The sequence below is a fragment of the Barbatula barbatula genome (genome assembly GCF_947034865.1).
Source record: "Barbatula barbatula genome assembly, chromosome: 15".
Taxonomy (NCBI): domain Eukaryota; kingdom Metazoa; phylum Chordata; class Actinopteri; order Cypriniformes; family Nemacheilidae; genus Barbatula; species Barbatula barbatula.
Window position 1 is genome coordinate 4,658,222 of NC_136778.1, and position 15,310 is coordinate 4,673,531.

At 38.9% G+C, this 15,310-nt stretch overlaps 2 protein-coding genes across 2 annotated transcripts; one reads left to right on the plus strand and one right to left on the minus strand.

The window, feature by feature from the left end:
• Window positions 1–953: 953 nt before the first annotated feature.
• Window positions 954–10,859, plus strand: trim54 (tripartite motif containing 54). The gene is made up of 9 exons (XM_079474653.1): window positions 954–1,417; window positions 2,021–2,193; window positions 3,684–3,858; window positions 5,704–5,799; window positions 6,066–6,299; window positions 7,144–7,166; window positions 8,145–8,269; window positions 8,478–8,592; window positions 10,114–10,859. Exons 1-8 carry the CDS (start codon window positions 1,241–1,243, stop codon window positions 8,564–8,566), a joined length of 1,092 nt encoding a protein of 363 aa, XP_079330779.1. The 5' UTR covers window positions 954–1,240; the 3' UTR covers window positions 8,567–8,592; window positions 10,114–10,859.
• Window positions 10,860–12,004: 1,145 nt separating this feature from the next.
• uts1 (urotensin 1) lies at window positions 12,005–12,460 on the minus strand (the record flags this gene model as incomplete). Its single annotated transcript, XM_079474654.1, has 1 exon — window positions 12,005–12,460. The coding sequence occupies one exon, from the start codon at window positions 12,458–12,460 to the stop codon at window positions 12,005–12,007; it is 456 nt and encodes a 151-aa protein (XP_079330780.1).
• Window positions 12,461–15,310: the final 2,850 nt, after the last annotated feature.

Sequence of the window (15,310 nt, forward strand, 5' to 3'; positions counted from 1 at the left end):
ACATACTCAACAGAGTACTAGGATGATGGTCATGTGGACCGGTGCGATTCTTTTTGGTGTGGGTCGAGACAATATCTGCAGACTTATTTGGGTTTTGGTTTTCTGAATGTAAGGAAAGGATATGGAAGATCTGTTACTGTTTTATTAACATTTACATGAATGCATTTGGGTACAAGTTATCCATAATTTGAAGAAGTTGATTAAGCAAATATTTGTTTATTATTATTAATAAAGAGGAACTGTTTAGTTACCAACATTCTTAATAACTTCCCAAATAAATAGTCATTCAGGTTTGTCCAAAATATAGCATTCATTTATTTATTGAACCTGTATAACATCAACATAACGTTGACTCCTGGTGTGATATTACGCTTGTGTGATTGCATAAATAAAGACAAAAGGTCATTGGGGTAATATTGGCATGGAATCCCTTAACCGCATCCAAAATAAATATGGACAGTGCACAAGCATATATTATGTTAAAACAAACTATGATTCTGGATGCGATTAATTGTGATTTGCCATTGAACACCTCTACCCAGAATAATAAAAATATATTATTTTGACAGCCTTATTATGTAAAAAGAATGACTATTTTGTCCACTCGAGCAATTCACATTTGAGTCGACGTTTAGCATTTTATGTTGCAAGTTTTACAAAATGTTATTTGAATAACATGCTGTACTTTGCATCCGTTTACTGCTAACATTCAATCGTAGCAAAATGTTTGTAGCTGTCATTTGATATCTACTACAATATGGAAACTTTGGTTTGCAGGCATCCAAACCTATTTTCTTTACATAGTGAATATCTCTAGTTGCACATTGGGATGAAATCCCAGCCATTATTTTGTAGATGTGCGTTTAATGATACACCTTGATATTAGGGGTTGGTGTCTTATGTCGTCGGCGCGATTTACAGACCCAGTTCTCTCATCATAGTCTTCAAACCACACACCAGCTGCTGTTTCATTCTGTACCAGCCCAACCCACGCTCTCATCAAGTTACAGGAGATAAAACGGCTTATTTGACTCTATCTCTCACTTGGCCCTGGGTCCCTGTACTAGAGTGTTTAGTGGGGACTTATGAGTGGTATCAGAGGGTGGGTAGTTTGGACTGGAACCAGGCCAGGACAAACACAGACCAATAATATCCACGGCCACTCTGCAGTTAGAGAGTCAATAGACATTTGGTCGTCACGATATAAAGAAAATTTCTGTCTTTGGACAGACGTTATTCAATGTGTGGGATGAACTTTGCGCTGGGCTTTAAACCAGCAATGGGTGATGCCAGCTCAATGGAGAACCTCGAGAAGCAGCTCATTTGCCCCATATGTCTGGAGATATTCACCAAGCCTGTGGTCATCTTACCGTGCCAGCACAATCTCTGCAGGAAGTGTGCCAATGATGTCTTCCAGGTAATAACTTCATACCTATTATACAGATGCAGTGTCACTGTTTAATTTACCCAAACCAGGATTATGTCCTTCTGATGTGTCGTTTAGTTTGTTCGACAAAAACGAGGATGTTGTTTTCATTTTGGGTTAGCATTAACAATACATTTGCCGGTTCTTATTTCTGTACTCCTCCATAGATGAACTGAGGAAAATATTATGAATGAATTGTTTGATTTGTTAATGATTTCTTTGGCAGTGACCATTTTGCAGAGGTCTTCAATTTCACCCATTCATTTAGTCATAAGTATCATCCATTTTATTTAAAGACAGCCATAAAGAAATACCTTAAGGAAGACTATGGTTAAAGGAATTGTAACAAAATATATACCTATGGGGCGAGGCTTAGCTGGAATAAACCTTAAAATACACACTTTTTATAGTATAGATACTATAAAAGTCCTGTGCATTTATATAGTCCCAGTTCTAATGGGAAGATTTAGACAACTTCATAGTCAAATATAGATATACGGCAAGATTGAAAGTTATCCATGCATACTGTATATTGATGTGCTAAATGTCAGATCTCACTTTATTAATCTTCGAAATAAATCCTTATTGGTTTAGGCCTCTAACCCTCTATGTCAAAATCGGGGTTCCACCACTGTGTCTTTACGAGGGCGTTTCCGGTGCCCATCATGCCGCCATGAGGTGGTTTTAGACCGACACGGTGTACATGGCCTACAGAGGAACCTTCTAGTGGAGAATATCATTGATATCTACAAGTCGAAGTCTAGCAGGTGAGTCTGTGTTTGCCTCTCTAAAGCGCTGGATCCTTCTGGGCCTGTTCACACACCACCGGCATGCATTTCTCTTCTGAAAGTAGTCATTTAAAAAGTGTCATTTCTACACAGAGAAGAAGAAGAAGAAGTAGAAACTGTATACCAATACCTTTTTGTGGTGTGTTTTATTGTGTCAAAAATCTCAATACGCCACTTTTCAACCAACGCTTAGTCCCTGTGTAATGACACAAAAATGTGATTTACCGCATATCAGAGATTTTTGGCCACGTCATGTAAACACAACACAGACATGAGACCTGAGGCTCTGGTGACTGCTGCAATGCTTTGCCAAAACTCTAAATATAACTAGGACGCTTTATCCCTGTGGCGATACACAATTTGTCACGAGACGTCCACTGAAAAATTGGTGTAAGATTTTGAGGTCTTTTGTAACACATGCTAAGGACATTATCATGAAAAACATGGTTATTTGAACTAAAGCAGGATGTACCAGAATGTAGAGAATAAATAGTGCCGAACAAATAAAAAAGAGTGAGGAATGAGTGGCAAGTCCTTTTAAGTTATCTGATCAAAAACATTCAGGATATTTATCGAGGGATACAGAGGCCGGTGTTTTATTTGATTTAAGTTCTGTATTTCAAAGAGCTTTTGTCTTTATAATGTTTAATCAAGATAAGAATTGGTTTACAAATAGCCTAGACATTGTTTGTGGAAATACCTAACATTCAACCTTCATGTTCAAGTCAAAAAGCCCCCTCAAAATTGAGAGCGGCCTGTTTTAAGAGGGGGACAGAGGTCCTCTATTATGAAAGGTCATAAACAGATTTGACCCCGTTCTGGTTAACTGGTTAATTTCTTATATTTATGATACACATTCCATTATAATCTCATTTAATATACCTGTCCTTTTGACAGAGATCCACTGGATGGCAGTCTTTCACAAAGATCGAAGATTATCAACACTTTCAAAGAATACGTTCATGTTATATATTTACACACTTTTGAGCAGACACTTTTAAGTCAGTTACAGTGCAATTCAATCTATACATTTGTCTGGGAATCGAACTCATGACCTTTGTGCTGCCACACAACGCTAACACAATGCTCAACCAACCCACCTACAGTAAAACTTCTTTCCATGTGACAAGATGGATTTAGAAACATATAGACAAATGCTTGATAAAAAGAGTACGTGAGTAATGTTCTCATTGTAGGACGAAATATTATAATAGTTGCATCAGTCACTTTTGACAGTTTCACCTGCTTCTTAAACATTCACATTAGCACCCTGAGGACATGTATTACCTTTTATGTCACAAAGAAAAGAATGCTTCTGATGTGTTGTTTATCATTACATACAGCTGTATGAACCAGACACTTATAACTGAATTTGGTTCAAGTGGAGTTAAACCCACAACCTCTTGACCACTTAAATCTTTAACCACTATACTACATCAGCACAATTTCTTTCTCTTTTCACTTTCAAGGCCACTCCTGCCCAAAACAGAGCAACAACAGCTGATGTGTGACCAGCATGAAGACGAGAAGATCAACATCTACTGCCTCACCTGTGAGATGCCCACCTGCTCCATGTGTAAGGTGTTTGGAGATCACAAAGAATGTGAAGTGGCACCACTGCAGGTCATCTACAAAAGACAAAAGGTATCAGATCCGTAGTCAACGTAATGAACAAAAAAACTCAACCAGATGATCTATTTTAAAAGAATATATATCTCTTTGCTTTACTTTGGTATGCCATTATTCAAGCATTAAAGAATCTAAATTATTTTAAAAATATGATTAAAGTAGCTAGTTTTGATGTTAATTTGCACTCTATTTGTGGAAAATGCCATCATATATTGATTTGAACTTCATTGTTATTTCTCTGAAACCTTTCAGACAACATGAAAGCATCCCCAGCTCTTCAAGACCAGCAATGACGCATTAAAAGACATGTTACATTTTGATGCACGTCAATGTTCTTTTTTAAGTGACAGTGCATTATGTTGAAGTTTGTTAAAGTAAGGACCCAAGCAAAAACCACATGTTGTACTGAGCCTGTGGTGTGACAATGTAAACTAGACAGATGTGTGTATAATACACTGCCCAGTGGGTTTCACACACCGCATGGGCTCTGATCTCACCTAACTGCCCTAGAATCAACACCCACCCACATGTACACGCACACACAGATAGACCACCAGCCATGTCCCCTACCTCAACCAACAGCTGTCGTATTCTTTGTTTTTAATATTGCCTATTTTTGAGTTCATGTTGATTCTAATTTGTCAGATAAACAAGATTTGTACAATTCCTGAGTTGCACGTGCAAGTTATTAAACGGCATTAAATTTGTTCTAAAAACGTCGTTCTAAAAATGTTGGTACAAAAATTATTTCAACATTGTTTGTGGAGCATTTAAAACATTGAGAAATAAAGTTTTTATAACTTAGTGGGAATGTTACAAAAACGTTCTTAAAACAAACATAGTTGTAGATCGAGTATTTAGGATTTTGGTTTTTTTCGGGGGGATAAAGATTGTTAAAGATTTGTCAAGGATACTGAAGAGGTGTGTGCTGCTGTGGTGGTCTTATAGATCCATTGGAGACAGAGAGAAATATCATTAAAAAAAGGTCCAAGATGAATTTAGGGAAAGGTTGTTCTAAACAATGCACAGCTTCACAAATGTAGACAAACGTGCTTAATGATAACATAAAGAAAACACAAATTGTCTCAACAACTGACTCCACTTACAGTTTTTCACCTCCATGATATTGAGGTGTTGACCTGCTGCTCTTGTGTCATGGCTGATAATGAAGGTCTTTGCACCGGTTTGCAACTGGCCCTGAGAAATGACTCACTCCTCCCTGTTGTGTTTGAGTCATAGCAGCTTCTTCTTGTACTTTTTTGGTCTCTTCGGTTCTTCCACGTTAAGCGCTCGTTCTAAACCATCTCACCCTTGTCAGCAGCTACCAGATGAACAATGACTAAACCTATCAGCCTTTCTCAATAGAAAACCATGTGCATGGAGGACACCATATGTCGATCTGTTATTTACAATGTTCCCACACTAAAGGTCAGTTTTTACTACAGGACGTATTATCTTTTTTGTCCGAGAGAAAGTGACTCTTCAATTTAGAGGTAACAATGTGACGCCTCTGGGCCAAGAGGACGGTCGTATCCCAAATGCCACACAACGGCAGGCCTGTGCCCAAAAGGCGAATTTCTACCAGGTGGCTATGATGACATTTTCTGCTTTAGTCATGGCCCACAATAAACAGTGAATCACTCATTTCAAATGCAAATCAGCAAAGTTTGATCAGTCATGATGGATAACATTACAATCTCAGCCTCATGCTGTTCTCTTGTGTGTAAGTGTGGAAATCACAAGCGGCACGGCCAAGTCTGACATGGCTTTCTTGCGAAAAATGACACTTTGATGGTCATGCGTTTTTCTTTCATTTGTTTATTAAGACCTGTCATAATATTCTGCGCTGTTTTGTTTCAGACAGAGCTAAGTGATGCAATAGCCATCTTAGTGGCAGGAAATGACAGTGTACAAGCGCGGATCACACAGATGGAGGATATTTGTAGGACCGTTAAGGTGAGAAATCAACAACAATGGTGATGTAGTGTGCCACGGGTACAGACTTGGAGATATCAAATTGTGATGATATTTGCTGGCGATGGCTAAAATAAAGCAAGATTGTGATGATTTTGACATTATATGGTCATTATTTGGATGTAAGCAGCTAGGAGTTCGTAATGGTAAATGGTTAATTTGTATTGTTTTTCAAGTTCTCCAGTTTAAACTTTATACATTTAAGAGACCACTGCGAAGTTGCTCTTTTAACTCTCTTGAATTTCTAGGAAAATAGTCGGCGGCAGATGCAGCACATCTCTGACGAATTTGATGAACTTTTTGCCACCCTGGAAGAACGTAAAAGGGAACTGGTAGTGCGTATCGGCAACGAGCAGGACCACAAACTGGGTCATGTACGTTCGCTTCTTGGTCGCCACGGAGACTACTTAGAGATGTCTTTAAAACTGGTGGAGACAGCCATCCAGTCCATGGAGGAACCTCAGATGGTTGTCTTCTTGCAGGTACACCAACACGATTCACCCCACCACATTTGGTTTCGGAAGAAAGCTGAGTTCAGGATTTGCAGCTGTGATGCAAGGGTAGTGTAGGTGGTTGCCGGGGCGTCGCTAGCTTGGTTGCTTGCTAAGGAGTTTGGGGTATCTTTTTTTGGGATACTACCAAGTAAGCTACTACATGTGGGCTACCTATGACCTCAATGCGTTCCAGTCAATTACACAATTACCGATTTCCATGTACAGTTTACACAAATTGCTGACAGTGATCAATTGTGGTCCAGGTGCTTGTGTACATCTGATGCGGTCTTATTGAGCCGCGTGGGGCTACTGCTCAGGACCTCTCCAGGGGTCCGGAGACTGGAGCTTGTTGCTTTTAGAGCCCCCCATAGCCCTCGATGCAAAATGCTCAAGCCTATGCATATTCTGTCAGCCGATTGACACTGTGCCTGTTGCTACAGTGCAATCATCCTTTAATGATAAAGCCCAAGGGGCTGACATTGATCAGCAGAACCTCCCGCAGATGGGGATGAAGGAGCGCAAACCTCTGTCCTTTGACTAGGCTCAAATGGTCAATACTCCATCATGGTTGAAAGCTTTGCTATATGACTTAAAACGACGGTGATGGAGAGGCGTAGTTGTTTTGCTCAAATGGCTTCTACTATAAAGTGCCAGTCTCAGGTGCAGCGCTGTTTTTTTTGTTGGACTTTTCGATGTAAACAGTGTGTCCAATGAGCTTGCTTAACAAGTGTCTGTGCGGGGTGATTTAGATGGTGCAGTTAAACAGGAATGAGGACAAGCCTAAAATGTATCCTCTGTTTCTAAAAGTGTACCTCTTTCATTCTGTCCACAGAGTGCGAAGGACGTGTTTAAAAAGTAAGTCAACTACGTGTTGTGGCTGTAAAAGCCAGACAATTCTGCATGTCTGTTCCAACAATGACTGATGAAACTGATAAAGGCTAACCATTATGATTAACAATCGCACAGGCAATGAGTCAACAGAAACACCACCAGCCTCCCACCCCAACATCCCACTGTGTCATGCTTTAGTTTATAACTTTTATTTAGCATGTGGGAAATACTTAATACGAAGCTGTTTGATATAAAGAAGCAAAATGTCACCTAACAGTATAAACAGTAGCATCGTAAATACAATCTACACTTTTAAGATGAATTTGAATGTTTGGTCCCTGTCTATGTCACTAGGATGTTAATATTTTAACATTAAAAGACACAAAATTATATATTTTTCTTTATATTAAAGAATGCTGTTTCACTGAACAATTTTGCCCCAAAACGGTACTACTTCTCTATGTACTTCAAAGGAACAGAATCTTTGAGATCCTATTAAATCCACAGTTCATCCTTACCATGTCTGATTTTCAGAACACAAAAGAAGATATTTTAAAGAATATTGGTGCCCATTCGCTTGATCTATGGATATAAAACCAATGCAAGTCAATGGTTCGGTTGCACCGCTGTTTGGATACCTTAAAAATATTTTCTTCTGTTATCTGCAAAGTCATGAAGGTCATAAGGGGTGAATAAATGATCAAAGAATGTTCATTTTTAGGTGAACTATACCTTCAAAAAATGCAACTATTTAGTGTTTGTAGAAAGTTAATGCAGCATGTACATTCGTCACCGTTTCCCTACAAACCTCTTGGAAAAATGCTTACGCTTTCAACACTTTCTAGCTGTGTCTTATGTATCACGCTACCCTCCACCTGCCGAGACACCGCGCAACTGTGTCACGAGCAGCCGCAGGCAAAGGAGGTAGCAGAACGTATGGCTATCTGTCACTTTTATATTTGTCCGAGTGGCGCTGCGACTTCACCGCTCTGTCCTTGACAGGATCACGGACACTGCCAAGGCCTCCAACATTGAGCGGACGGAGGCCGGCTACGAGAGCATGGCCCACTTCATCATCCACACGGAGAATGTGGCCGACGTGCTGAGAGCCATCGACTTCCAAACAGGTAGGACTTCACAGCTATGATGTCATGATTGGACATGACGTCTTTGTCATATATACACTGGACTTTAGACGTCTGTAGGCATGTTGTGGTTTGTGTGTTGTGTGTGCATGTAAAAGTCTTACAGGTGCATGAGGGTGATTAAATGATGAATGGTTGGACTTTTCCTTTAAGATGATGTTTTAATGCAGCTGCATGGCTCTTGTTGCAGGTGATGATTTGAAAGACGGTGGAGATGAAGGCCTTGAAGATCTGACCTCCTCACCTGCACATCCGGGTGGTGAATCAGCCAGACTTTAACTTGTTTTTCATCAATCCCAATTAAGGTCAGTTTAAGAGATGCAATTATTGTGAAATTGTCTTTTCCTTTTAGTTCCTCCAATGTTCTTAGTCTTATTTAAGGTAAGGCAAATTTACATTGTCTAAAAGCAATTTTAAAACATTTCTCTTCACTAAAAGTGTGAATCTGACAGGCCACTTGGCACTCATTTGATCTAAAATGCTCTACTTTTCTAAAGACTAAAGTCAAAAAAAAGTCTGTCGTCATTTACTCACCCTTGAGTTTAATTGTTCTGATGAACACAAAGAAAGATATTTGGAAGAATATTTATAACCGAACAGCACCATTGACGACCATAGTATGACACTAAATGATGTCCCAGACCAATTTGGTTTCACAATTTCTTTCCCAATATGGTCTTTTGTGTCCAAGAAAAGATTTTATGTCACATTTTTGAGCTCAACAAAGTACAGGGCTACAACTATTTTAAGGTAAAATAACAGAAAATTCCCTTTTTGTGTAAATTGGGATGTTAACTGAGGTGTAAAAGTGGCTACAGAGTCATTTGCTGCAAAGTTCCTTCAGGGCTTAAAAAATGGCATTTTGCTTAAATATTTCCTTGTTTGTTGACAGGTGGGTTTGCTCTCTTAAAAGGGGTTTGTCCACATGTACACGCTTTCTTTAAATAACCATACCTTTAAAGGTCAGAAACCACACTTCATCGGGGTAAGCGGGGACTGAGACTGAATGTAGCTTCTTCTCTCTGGTCGTCTGCTGATCTAACAGGACCGTGTGTCCATAGAGTACAATCTGTGTTTGGGAACAGGGGTAAATCGCAGTGGCAGGTGCTCGGAATCTTTGTTTTACAGTCCTCCTTCCACGGTCCATCCGCCCCCCACCTGCGTTCATGCCACGGATATACTTCCACCCATTACTTAATAACTGCTCATGCCTTGTGCCACCAGCTAAGATATATGGCAGCGAGAATATACGACCTGATGTATGTGCACACACCCGCTGACCTTGTCAGTTGTGCCGTCAGCCCGCTGATGAATTCATAGACTGGGCGAGAGTGATGCAGTAAAGGAGTGCTAGCCGCACAATAGCTCCACACATGGAGTGCGCATCCGCTCCAAATGAGGACGGATCTTATTTTGAGGCGTCATGCGTAACGGGCTGACGTAGCAGCCTTCACATAATTTAGAGTCGAATAAACAGATTTCGTTGGGTGTCAAAATCAGGATGGAGAGACAATTTGCTGGATGAGATGCCTTCAGTTTTCGGTATGGACTTGTTTAGTGTTTGCTTGAGCTTAATATACATCGGTTCGACTTTATTTATGTTTGGCATATGTGGCAGAAGATAGAAAAGGTTAACGTAACAGAGTGGTGCGCAACTGCACAATGACAGCTTCTCAAAACAGTGAGGTTTAATGTCAAAGAAGATTCATCCCAATGCAAGACACACACTGTGCTCTCCCACGTGCCCAGTTTCTTCTGAAAATAGAAACAGTGCTTGTGATTATAGAAGATAATAGAAGACTTAAATAAAATATTTTCATTTTCAGGGTTTTCAAGGAAGACGATGGGAAGGTTTTCAACATAACACGAGCATCTTTCATGTGTCAGGTTGTGCTCCTCGGTATATCAGTTCAATGACATGAATTAATAGAAAGTGATGTTCTTTGTTAATATTGTATTTAAAATGCATTGAGTGTCTTTATAGATGTTTAGGTGTATTAAAACTCAAAATTATGTTGTTATAATTGCTTCCAATGTTTCCTCATCTGTAAGTCGCTTTGGATAAAAGCGTCTGCCAAATGACTAAATGTAAATGTAAATGTAAAATTTTTTGCATATAACTATATTTTCATGAGCAAATGTGACTGTCTGGGCTTTTTTATGGATTTGAATTATTTGTTAGAGATACTGACACTTTCAAATAAGCAACTTGAAGAATTATTTTAAAAAATTTCAGTTTAATTGAGCCCTGTTTTTTTTTTTATTAAAACTCCAGCAAATCAGAAATTTTTGAAGAACAGAACGATGATATTTAATCTGCTGATTTGTGTTTTCATGTTTCGTCACCTTAGTTTTGTGTTCATGTCTGCAACAGATGACAGATCCAGTATATTGTGTTTTGCGCTATAAATCGGTGATAAATGACTACCCACGTTTGCAGTTACTTGTAAAAGGCATATAGTCTCATTTATTTCTGCAGATTCATGTTCAAAATACAAAGTCGTGTTTATGCATTTAGGTGCAATATAATATGTCATTTACATCATGATAAGCAATATACAATGTACAATATATCTCGAGCACTTTTTAATATTGTCCAACATTACGGTCACGAAATGTGGGCAAGCCTCTTGCTTGTAGTGCAGATCAACGTTTCCACCATACGATTGTACTTAATACACAATGAGCAACTTGCTTTATACATCTGGTAAGGTCATGGCAGAGATAAATGCTGGCATTGTTACCAAATTATGTCATGAGAACATTCCATAGTACCCGTTGGCAAATAGCGAGAGGGCTATTTCAGAGCATGCTTTTCCCTGCTTGGAAGAAGATTTACAAGAGAACAGTCAGCAATATAAATGCAAACCCTACTGTATGAGGAGAATACCAATGAGTTATAATAGGATTTGTTATGGTTTACTAGTAATGATCAGACTGTTTCTTTCGTAAAACCACAAAAACAAATGCATCTATAATGCTGAGTGGTAAAGATCGGTAAACATTAAAAGGGTACTTGAACGTTACAATTGTAGACTGAATTGTGTCTGACACTTGGTAAGATACAGTATAACCCCCGACAGTTTTTTTTTGTTATGGACAGTGTTGAGAAGTCCACTGTCATGGGTCTTGTATACGGTTCTTTGTTCTGAAATGGCCCAGAGATGTTACAGACACTCTTTAGCCACACTCTTAAAACTAAAGGTGCTGGAACAAGGTTATTGACAGTGATGCCATAGAAGAACCATTTTAGTTTCCCAAAGAGATTCTTAAAAGACCCATTTCTTTCTCATCTTTTTGTGGTCTGTAGAAACCTTTTCCACTACAAAGAATCTTTAAGAAACTGCGAAAAAAAATGGTTACAACTAAGGGATTCCAATGCCTTGTGAGAAACGTTTAACTTCCACATAAACTTTCTCTATGTTTTCATAAAATGATCTATATTCGGGTGCCTAACATGAAGACCCCTGATCTTTAACTAAATTCTTTTACAATCTCCATAAAAACCATATAGCAAATTCAGAAACCCTATTCTTGATCAAAAAAAAGAAAGATGGTTCTCCATTGACCAACCTTCATTTTAAAGAGTGTTTTGAGATTTTACCTGCCAGCAGTGAATGTCAAATGCTTTAGTGATAGTTTCAAAAACAAAGCAAATATTGGGAATCAGAGAGAGCGCTTTGAGCTTGTTCTGTACTCGCAGTTTGAAACCATCAACTACTTCCCAACCTCATCTAGATATTTGCGGTTCAGTCCCGCCTGTTCTCTTTGGTTTTCGATCCGTGCCATCTCGATCATGTTTCTCAGCAGGTGGAAGGTGAGATCGATCGAGATCGGAGGGTCGTCGTTCCTCTTGTTAAACTCGACGAGCTCCTCCAAGCTGTTGTCCTCGTCGGGTGCGCGCACCTTCACCGTTGGAAAGTGCGGAAAGTGCAACAGAGCCGCGTTTTTCTGCTCTCCGATGTTTCTTTGCAAGTACTGAAGGATTTTGTCACCCAGGAGGTAGGACATGGCGTTGTCAGCAGGTCTGTTTAAGAGCACCTCGTCTAGCCGGTTGTCGCTGTACCCGTGTCCGTCAAGGATGCTGAGCTCGCGGGGTCGACAGATGCTCAGCGGGATGTGAGTGCTCAGTAAGATTGAAGAGATGAGCAGGACCAGAGAGACAGGCTTCATGCTGGACACACCCGTGCGGTTCCTGAAACACAGGGAGGTTTATTATTGTAACAGCGTGTGTAAAATCACAAGTTTTCGTAACAGCTCATAAAAATAAAGGTGCGAACGGAAGAACCATTTTTTGGTTCCCTGAGAAACATTAAAACTTTCTTAAAACCTTTTTTTATCTTGTTACAGTCTGAGAACACTTTGTGAAACAGAAAGGTTTTGCAGATATTAAAGGATTTTCATGAAACCATACTGATCAGAACTAAATTGTGAAAAACAGCCTAAAACGTTTATTTTGTGGCATCGTTTAGCATCTTTGTTTTTCGTTTTAGGTGAATGCACAGTAGGCTACACATGAAATGCATTTAAAATATATATTCATGTAACGTATTATTTATAATATAACCTATTATTTGATCTGAGCACGTAATTATAACATAACGTAAATAATAAAACATTAAAGTAAAAGCAGTATTGTTAAATATTCAAAATGCAAAATATAGCAACACCAAGCACAACAGGTACGAAAACAGAAACGGGCTAGATAAAAAGTTTGAGTTTAAAGCAAAAACACAACAACACAAAATAAAACACAAACGTCATCATCGGGTTGCTTGATGGTATAACTTTCAACAGATTGAAGTTCAACTAATTATGCTAAAAACAAGAAAGAAATCGACTTTCATACACTTTGGAAATGTAACCACGGTTTTACTACAGTAACCATAGTTTAACTGTTGCATTTAAAACTATAGTCACCACAAACTGACCGTGGGTTCAAACCACACTGTTTGTGGAAAAACTAACAATACCACTAGATATCAATCTGCCAAGATGATTTAACTATTAAACAATGGTCAATTCTCTTAAGGGCAGTCCACAGTGTAGCTGTAACGAAACGAATTTCTGAACAAAAGTATTTCAATAAATGATCAAAATCAACACAAATAAAATGTGTTATACTCGAATCCATCAAGACCAGCAGCTCGCATGTCCCCGTTAAAAAGTTGAAAGCAAGTGATGTAAAGTAACTTACTCGATCGTCTTCTGTTGCTTCAGTACTTGTTAATGAAGAGTCTTTGCGGACAGATGGAGTGGAGCGCCTCTTGCTCAATGGTTTTATACATCCAAGATAGCTCCATTGACGTCAGTGGAGGTGCATACACTGCTTGTAAATGAGGCGATTCTCAAATGAAAGAGCGAGAAAACGAGCTAATCCAAGGTGAGAAGGTGCTGGTCGACATTGTCTTATCTTTCCAAAGTTCTCAAATACTCTTGGACGTCATACACGTCTCCTTCATTTCATCCAAAGTTGTAAAGAGTTGATAGTGTGAACCTTATTTTTGACGTGCACCTATAGCTGAGTGAGCTGATGGATTTCTGCATGGCTTGGCACTTGCGTCCAGGAGGAGAGCAGAAGCTCGCGACGGGGACACGAGAGCTGTCCAAGGTGCTGATCATTCTTTAAGACGCAGCCAAACCACATTGGCTCAGCCATACTATAATATATCAAAGACTATTTCTTTCTGTATTGTGTTCGTCTGTATTGGGCAGTGAGGTAAATCCATTTAGTAAATGATGTTTGCTATATAATTCTCTTATAATTACATGTTGGTAGACTTCAATTATCCAAAGTTATTATTTTTATTCAAAGATTGCTGTTTTGCATTTCCTGCACTGCGATTTGTTACAATGACGTGTTGTTTTCTATTTCGTTAAATTCTATATGGTGTCCTACGCATGAGCACCAGTTGTAATAAAATTTGTCCGGCCCATTTAAAGTGGGTACATATATCTATGCACATATATTCTAGTTTACAAAAGTGACGTTCGACAGCTCAGTAATGATATCACTTGCATTTATTTATAAGCTATTGTACGTGCATGTGTAAATGACTACAATACTGTGAATAAGTGTGCATTGTGATTAACAAATAACACGTACGTGAAGAGAACAATAGCCAGATGTAGAGGTTTAGTCACGGTTGAGTGTTTCTGACTAACATTCAATCATGTGGGGTGATTAAGCTTTATCTGGACACAGATATATGTTATATGCCTTTAGAAATCTTTAGTTTGTACTTCTTGATTAACTTTATGCTGAATGGGGTAATGTGATGTTCTTATTAAAGACATAGTTTCATGAATAGTCAGTGAAAACCTGTAAATTACTTTTTTCTGTGGAACACAAACAGAGAAGTCAGAAGTGTCTAATTTCAATGGATGTCAATCTTGGCCGATGCTGTTTGGTTACCAACGTTCTTCTAACTATCTTCTTTTAGGTTCTGCAGAAGAAAGTCATACAGGTTTGGAATGACATGAAGGCGAATAAATAATATTTATTTTGGGCTGAACTATCGCTTTAACGGTGCTGGACGGACAGCAAATACACTGCGGTTATCCATTGACAGCTTTGTCCACTCCAAAGCTGATTTGCAGTTTGAAGCTGTGAATTGCAGTCAAGCTGAGGAACAGCCGCCCTACATCCTATTGGCAAGGGAAGCAAAGAACAGGGCCTAGTGGTTGATCATAGTGCTACACAAACATTAATTTAGGCCAAGTTTTTGGTGTCACCACCACCACTGTTGGAAATATAGACTATCATATCATTATTACTGCTATAGTCTATACATTCGAATAGACGAATGTTAATTGGTTAACGAAATTATTAAAATAACCTACATTAAAAATATATATTTCAGATTGTATTAGCGTATGTGAACAGTAGTTTTGGAAATTATAATGGTAATTTTTATGCGAAGTGTTGTATAATCTCACAAGATGTATCAGTGAATCAGGCAATGACCTATACACGCACAAAACTCCAGTAATCACTTTCCTGAACGCATTCACTGTGACCTA

Coding starts and splice junctions, on each gene's coding strand:
- trim54 (XM_079474653.1), top strand. CDS start 1,241: ATGTGTGGGATGAACTTTGCGCTGGGCTTTAAACCAGCAATGGGTGAT. Junction 1,418..2,020: donor GTGCCAATGATGTCTTCCAG/GTAATAACTTCA, acceptor TTATTGGTTTAG/GCCTCTAACCCTCTATGTCA. Junction 8,270..8,477: donor AGCCATCGACTTCCAAACAG/GTAGGACTTCAC, acceptor CTCTTGTTGCAG/GTGATGATTTGAAAGACGGT.